General features: G+C 36.8%; 2 protein-coding genes across 4 annotated transcripts; one reads left to right on the top strand and one right to left on the bottom strand.

The window, feature by feature from the left end:
* LOC103484128 (dnaJ protein ERDJ2A) lies at positions 1 to 4,807 on the top strand. Of its 3 annotated transcripts, none has more exons than XM_008441081.3 (11): positions 1 to 241; positions 879 to 1,115; positions 1,214 to 1,309; positions 1,477 to 1,597; positions 1,684 to 1,790; positions 1,905 to 2,122; positions 2,413 to 2,590; positions 2,682 to 2,801; positions 3,177 to 3,263; positions 3,480 to 3,590; positions 3,771 to 4,807. In XM_008441081.3, exons 2-11 carry the CDS (start codon positions 930 to 932, stop codon positions 4,599 to 4,601), a joined length of 2,055 nt encoding a protein of 684 aa, XP_008439303.1. In that variant the 5' UTR covers positions 1 to 241; positions 879 to 929; the 3' UTR covers positions 4,602 to 4,807. The 3 variants fall into 3 exon arrangements, with proteins under 3 accessions (XP_008439303.1, XP_008439302.1, XP_050942544.1); XM_008441080.3 differs by having other exon boundaries at positions 57 to 241; positions 887 to 1,115; XM_051086587.1 differs by having other exon boundaries at positions 65 to 241; positions 875 to 1,115.
* Positions 4,808 to 5,277: 470 nt separating this feature from the next.
* Positions 5,278 to 7,789, bottom strand: LOC103484127 (pentatricopeptide repeat-containing protein At4g21190). Its single transcript, XM_008441079.3, has 6 exons — positions 7,649 to 7,789; positions 7,322 to 7,406; positions 7,045 to 7,143; positions 6,292 to 6,435; positions 5,976 to 6,188; positions 5,278 to 5,786 (listed from the first exon to the last, which is right to left on the bottom strand). The coding sequence occupies exons 1-6, from the start codon at positions 7,720 to 7,722 to the stop codon at positions 5,385 to 5,387; spliced, it is 1,017 nt and encodes a 338-aa protein (XP_008439301.1). The 5' UTR covers positions 7,723 to 7,789; the 3' UTR covers positions 5,278 to 5,384.

Below are 7,789 nucleotides of genomic sequence, written 5' to 3'. Positions count from 1 at the left end.
GGTCTAAAGTTGGAAAAGGGAAAAAACCAGATTCTATTCTATTTTATTTTTCTTGTTTTTTCTTTTCTTCGTTTTGGATCTCAGACTCGAAATAAATAAATAAATATTAATATTTATTTTTCGTTTTTTTTAAATTCATCCAATTTTTCTTCTCCCAAGAAGCACTCGCTCTGCAGTGGAGCCACCAGACGGAACTAGCTCTTGCTTAGCGGATCGCCGACTCGATTTTCCCTCTGTTCAGGTCGCTCTCTCTTTTTTACGTTTCAATTTCTTCCTTTAATCAGACATTCTATGCATTTATCCACCAGCTATTCTCAATTTTCGTATAGTTTCATGCGTTTGATTGAATTAATTTAGTTAATTATGGGTTTTGACGCAGCAGTTTCTGTACTGATTTCAATGAGATTGATGTAGATTCATATGGATCGAAATTATGTTTGTCTTTGAGTATCGATTGGTTTAGCTTCAATGGTTTATACTTAAATTTCAATGGATTCCGTGCCCTATTTCTCCCTCTCCATTGGGGTCGAAGGATGTTGGGTTTATAGGCGGAATTGAACAGTTTGGGTAGGAGTTAGTTGCTTTGTTAATTGCTAGTTGCTCAACTTTTTCAACAGTTATGAAGGTGTTATTGATCTATGTTTCTTATTCAACGCTGTGGTTTCCCAAAGTCGCATGCAATTATCAAACAATCCATGGCGTGGTCAACCACGTTGTTCTCTGTAACTTGAAGATTCCTTCTTTTCTCTGTTTCTGAAATTCATTTAGGTTTCAAAGTGAATGGATAAGCTCCTTTATGATATGCTATATTATTTTCGTTTCTATAAAAAAAGAAATGCTATATTATTCTCATTGTTATGATGTTATTACAAAGCTAGTTTTGCAGGCAGTACAAAGTTGACGGAAGGCACTGCTGATAAAAGGTTTCAATGGCAACTTCGGAAGAGAATAGTGCATTGTTCCCAATTTTTATTTTGACAATAATGGCACTGCCTTTGGTGCCTTATACAATTCTTAAGCTTTGTCGTGCTGCTTCGAAGAAGGCAAAGATTATACATTGCCAGTGTTCTGAATGCTCCCGTTCAGGGAAGTACCGTAAGTCAATTTTTAAGCGAGTAAGTGTTTTTTGCCAACAATGAATCTTCTATCTGATCAAAGTTCAAATAGTAGGTTTCAAATGTGTTTCTAATGTTTGTTGCGTTATATTTTACAGATAGCAAATTTCTCTACGTATAGCAACTTGACACTAGTACTTCTTTGGATCTTCATGTTCGTGTTGGTCTATTACATTAAAAATATTAGCCGGGAGGTAAATTACGATTGATTATTAACGGGAAAAAATTTATGTTCCTCCTGAATGTTATTTTGTCTTGGTTTTGCCTATTGATACTTTTAAAACTAAAGTATTTTCTCCATGCGTAAAATATGCTAATACGGGATGTTGGTGTGAAAGATAATTTTATGATAATTGCGCAGATTCAAGTCTTCGAGCCATTTAGTATTCTGGGATTGGAAACCGGGGCTTCAGAGGCTGACATAAAGAAGGCATACAGGAGACTTTCTATCCTATACCATCCAGATAAAAATCCAGATCCAGGTTAGGTATTTTAATTGTTCACTGCTCCACTTATTTGCCACCCTTGCAGATCTAGGCTAACGTTGTCCTTTGCATCCTATACTCAGAGGCTCATAAATATTTCGTGGAGTTCATATCCAAGGCTTATCAAGCTTTGACAGATCCAATATCCCGTGAGAATTATGAAAAATACGGCCATCCAGATGGCAAGCAGGTTATTTAACTTTTTCTTAGACAGGAAACGAGAATAACTGTCTGGTGTTTTGTATGGTTTTCAGATTTTGACAAATGACCCTTGTAATTTAAATTTACTAATATTTTGATGCAGGGGTTTCAAATGGGAATTGCACTCCCTCAATTCTTACTAAACATTGATGGGGCATCTGGTGGGATACTTTTACTGTGGATTGTTGGAGTTTGTATTATCTTGCCCTTGGTAATAGCCGTTATATATCTTTCAAGGTCGTCAAAATACACTGGAAACTATGTCATGCGTCAGACACTTTCCACATATTATTACTTCATGAAGCCTTCTTTGGCACCAAGGTACCTTTGGTCAAAAGTTTTGCTTGTCTTCAGTTTTTGGGTTAACAAAGACTAGACAATCCAATTTAAATCAATTTTAGAGATAGGATGTCCGTGACCATTCTTCTTATTTTCTTTTGAATTTGTTCAATTACACATTCTTGTTATTCTAGAATAAAATATGACGTCTTTGTCTACTATGATATGAAAAAACTAAAGAAATTTCATCTGCTCATTTTCTTGAAACAAGTCATATACTTTTCTTTTTTATTTTTTTTCTTAACATTGTCAATAAATTTGGCTATACACAGCAAAGTAATGGATGTCTTCATAAAGGCAGCTGAGTATGTGGAAATGCCAGTTCGTAGAACTGATAATGACCCTCTTCAAAAGATATTTGGACTAGTTAGGAGTGAGTTGAATCTTGACCTTAAGAACATTAAACAAGAGCAGGCGAAGTTTTGGAAGCAACATCCAGCCCTTGTTAAAGTAACTTCTTCTCAGTGTGACTTTGTTCGGTGACTTAGATTTGTTCTTACCTTTGTCATTTTGATTTACACCTTTGCTCTTTTACATTCAGACACAATTGTTGATCCAAGCTCAATTAACTCGTGAATTTGCCAACCTGCCTCCACCTTTGAACGCTGACTTTAAACATGTGCTGGAACTTGCTCCCCGCCTTCTTGAAGAATTAATGAAGGTGTGATGAAGAATACTAGTCCAAAGTTAACTGTATTTTAATATCTTTGAATTTTTCCAACTGCATTTAGTGTTGAGTTTTGTGTTGTATCATGATTTCATGTAATTAAGTGTGTAGCTCCTTTTAGAATGGTTCCGTCTTCTTCCTATTTTTGCCAGACGTTCTCATCTCTGACGTGGTTTTGTTTCAGTCCTACGAAGCTGTCGTGTCATATGCCATTTTTGTTCCTAGATAGACTTTTACCTCTTAAGTTTTTAGTTACTTATTATTGTTATTTAAAAAAAAAGGTTTTGTAGCTCTTTATTTTTCTAGTTACTAATTTGACAAAAAGAATGTGTGATAATCTAATATGCTTAACTATCTTCTGGTGCTCAGATGGCACTGATCCCACGTAATGTCCAAGGACAAGGATGGCTACGTCCTGCTACTGGGGTCATTGAGCTCACACAATGTGTCATTCAGGTAATATATTTTGATGGTGGTATTGTCATTGTAAATTTCTCACAAATGCTTTGGAAGCCACATGAATATTATCTTTTCAAGGCATATCTGGATCCTTCTATTTTTTAGAATTACTGCAGTAGTGGTACAGAACCCATGTACCTTGTCTGTCGAGTATATCACACAAGCTTTGGCCATCATTAGTTTATCTTGATCCGTATTACATGTTGAATGTAGGCTGTTCCTCTCAGTTCAAGAAAGGCTACTGGAGGATCTTCTGAAGGTATTGCACCATTTCTACAGTTGCCGCATTTTAGTGAGGCCGTTGTCAAAAAGATATCCCGCAAGGTAGGTTGGACTACATAATTTTGAAGTATGCCACTTGTAGTTTGTTATTATTATTTTTAGCGGAGGAGTTCAGCAAACTATTGCCTATTCTTAAACGCATTGTATTCACGTTCACTTTTCATTCCTTCCGTAGTTTTCTGCCACCCTAATGCATATTTCTTCTTTTTGGTACTAATGTAGAAAGTGAGAGCGTTTGAGGATCTTCAAAAACTGGGTCAAGATGAGCGTGCTGATCTGCTAGCTCAGGTCGGTGGATTCTCGCCTGCTGAAGTACAAGATGTTGAAACGGTGCTGGAAATGATGCCATCAGTTACAGTTACTATCTCATGTGAAACAGAAGGTGAAGAAGGTATCCAAGAGGGTGATACTGTCACCATTCAGGCTTGGGTGACACTTGAACGACGAAACGGGTTGGTGGGTGCTCTCCCGCATGCTCCCTACTACCCATTTCACAAAGAAGAGAACTTCTGGTTCTTGCTTGCAGATCCGAATTCAAATAATGTGTGGTTTTATCAGAAGGTCAGTTTCATGGATGAAGCTACGGCCATAACCGCTGCCTCCAAGGCTATTGAGGAACAAATGGAGGGATCTGGAGCAAGTGTAAGGGAAACCAGTGCAGCAGTTAGGGAAGCAGTGGAGAAAGTAAAAGCAGGATCTAGATTGGTTCTAGGCAAGTTCCACGCCCCAGCTGAGGGGAACTACAATTTAACTTGTTACTGCCTGTGTGATTCTTGGATAGGTTGTGATAACAAAACAAACCTGAAATTGAAAATATTGAAACGAACACGTGCGGGTACCCGTGGTGGCCTTATGACAGAAGAAGGACCAAGCATGGAAGATGGAATTGAAGAGGAAGAGGAAAATGATGAGGAAGAATACGATGATTACGAGAGCGAGTACAGCGAAGACGAAGCTGATGAACAAGATGTGAAAAAGAAGGGCCCTGTTGCCAATGGAAAGGCACATAAGCAGAGTTCAAGTTCGGAGGGCTCTGGCTCTGATGATGAATGAAAAGCTATTCTGTTATTTAGTGAGACAACCAACCCCCTCCCGCGGGTAAATGGCCCCTTCCACACAGTGATAGAGCATTAGAACCATTTTTCTTTTTCCTTTTTTGTCTCTATATCAATTTAGAAGTTTTACGGCGACGAGAGTGACTTTTAAACAGATTATGTTAGAGTATCAAACCAATATTTATTGCCCCTATTCTCAAGCAATTAGTTCACATGTTCGGTAATTTTAGCAAATGATTAGAAGTTTTTATAATCACTTCTCACATTTTCAAAATCACCATGAAACATAATACATTTTCAAAATCACTGTAGAACTGGTTTAAATTTACTCCTATCACTTGTAATGGGTCTACTCCTAAGTTTTTGCGAATGGTTAGAATATAATTCCAAAAATATCATGCAATTTCTTGTGAATTCTACGTGAACAGATTATTGAGAATGTATTTTTCAAACAAAATATTGTGTGATTTCTTGTGAGATCAACGTGGACAGATGGTTGAAAATCTATTTTTCAAATAAAGTATTGCATGATTTTTTATGGATAGATCAACGTTCGTATATTTTGTTAATGAAAAATTTAATCCAAGAATTGTTCCCTAGTTCATCATAGGCCTAGGCATATGTTGGATCGGGGACTATAATATTCAAGGCTGAAATAAAGGGAACTGGCTCTATGATCAAGTATCATCCCATCCATTCAAACTACAAAATAATAAGAACAGAAATATAAAAGTCTACACTATGAAAAACTTCGACAAGTAACTACAATGTGTGTATATATTTACAATTGCCCAAGCCCCATGAAATCATGCTCAAAATTGGATTTGCTCCACATATGTTCATCTTCCAGAATTTCATCTGGATCTTTGCCGATTTCCTCATCATCTTCGAGACTGGAATCTTCGGAAGTTATTTCAGCTTCATCTAATGAATTTGTTGAACTATGCTCCATTTTGTTTTGCTCACTTAAACCATTCATGGAATTACCATTTTCAGACAGATACTTGGTTCGTATTTTGACACGTTTTCCTTTGATGTAACGATATTCCCATTTTGGTGGGGGATACTTCTTCATTAGTTTTTCATATTTATCGAGCATACCCAATTCTTGGAAAATGTTTCCAACCTTAGTGACAATTGCCATATTTGGTTGAACCCCAAGTTCCTCCATATCAGCAAATACCTAAGTCAATCATAGTTAAATTTCATTATCCATGGAATCCAATATGATTGAACTACAAATGATATATCGGCACCATGTATCATAAGCTTCATAACTTTTAACCCTTTTTTAATCAATTTGGAGTGGCAGGAATGGGTAGAGATTTGTGACAAATGCAGGAACTATTTATGTAGCAATAAAACGAAATACCTCAAATAACTTGTCGTGCATTGCCCGATCGTAGTAGAGAGATATCATTTTATGAAAGAATATGCGAGGCATGCTCTCCAAATACTGAGAAAACAATTTGTTCCAAAGCTCTTCAGCTTCATCAAGTCTTCCATCTTCAACTAATGCATTTAATAGCGTAAAATAGCTTCCCATTGTTCTTCCCTGGCCTTTACTTAACATCCATTTCGTCAACTACAATAGTGCACTCATTTCGATTAACTCATTTCGTTGGCATCATCCTCGGGACAAAAGGGCAGAGCAAGAATGGAACTGAAAGAAACATGTACGAATGTACCTGAATTATCCTCTTCCATTCTCTTTGGTTCTCTAAGGTCTTCAGGGCTTTCTTTACTGTAATAAGAGGAAACTCTAGTTCCCAGGCAATGAAGGAATCAAGAGCCCCATAGACTTCCTCTTTGACGTTAGACAGTCCCTTTACCTAAAATGAGAAGTCAATACTTTAAAAGTCGACCTGGAAATTGAACAGTTCAAAGGTAGCAACAAGAAGCAATGTTAACTCCTCGAATTTTTTATCTAACACTCCCCTCATTTGTCGGCTTAAAATATACATAATAACAAGGGAAAATCAATATTAATTGAAAAGGAACTAACATTGCATAAGTTTGAATAGAGGATCACCTAGACCATCCACTTAAAGACCATGTTAAATCATCCATTGGATCAAAACTTTAAGCTCATGAATGAAAATAAATTTAATGTTACATCATATAAAAACAAAAAGAGATTGCACTACACTAAGGGTGACTTTGGTGTTGAATTTAAATATGGCGAAAAGTTCTGTTAGAAAATCAAAAGTACTATTTAAGAATTGCTTGATGTTTGATTATGCTGTCAAAAGTAACTAAAATCCTGAATCCTAGAAGCGCTCAATATGCTTCTTCCAAAAATATCAAAATGCATCCGAAATATACCCCCAATGGAGATGAAAGAAAAGATTTTCTATTAGGAAAATCCAATTTGAATAGGCATCATGGCACCCTTCTTCTTATGGATGGAGGATATATAGGATTGGTGAGACAGAGCTTACACAATCAACAAGCTTTGCTGCCTTGGATATAGTCCCAATCCTCTTTCTGGTTTTCCAAACCCGAGGATATCTCGGCCGTGGACCCTTTGCAGCGCATACCTACAGATAATTCGAAATTCTCGAGTAAGAAGTGAAAGAAAACTTCAGGAATTGCATAAAAATTACAATACAGAAAACCCAATTTCCATTTATCAGACATTGCTGTTCACAATCAAAAGTATAACTCTCATTAAGTTTGATCATCGGTAGCAGCAAAGTAATTGACGAGAAGACTTACAACCGAACTGCTTGGACACCAGGAAAAATTTACAGATTCTATCCTTTTGGACGTGACTGGAAAAGTGTAAACTAAAGTAAGCATCCTGAACCAGCAAATGAGATCAAATATCAATAGATTTCGATGAATTGAAATCAAAATTTCCAGCTCTAGGAGGAACCAGGCAAAAACACGAAATCGCTGTTCAAGGAAAGGAATGAATTTCATCGTCCACACAAAGCATACTTCGTCTCTAAGAACAAATTTCTTGTTTTCTTTTTGAATTTTTCTCAGTTACCAAACACAAAAGTTGAGAGAGATAGAGATAACGAGAAAGGGAAAGCTTACCGGTAGGAAGCCGAGAAGGACGCGAGCGTTGCTTGGGCTAGATAGTGTGTCATTGAAGTGAAAATGATTCGCATTTCCAGTTTTTCTAAGGAAAATGGCCCCCAAATATCTCAAAACCCAAAACTCTCTTTTAGGTATTTT

Source organism: Cucumis melo, chromosome 6 (genome assembly GCF_025177605.1).
Source record: "Cucumis melo cultivar AY chromosome 6, USDA_Cmelo_AY_1.0, whole genome shotgun sequence".
NCBI classification, from domain to species: Eukaryota; Viridiplantae; Streptophyta; class Magnoliopsida; order Cucurbitales; family Cucurbitaceae; genus Cucumis; species Cucumis melo.
The sequence above is the reverse complement of the archived record's forward strand: the minus strand, read 5'-3'. Positions and strand labels throughout refer to the sequence as shown.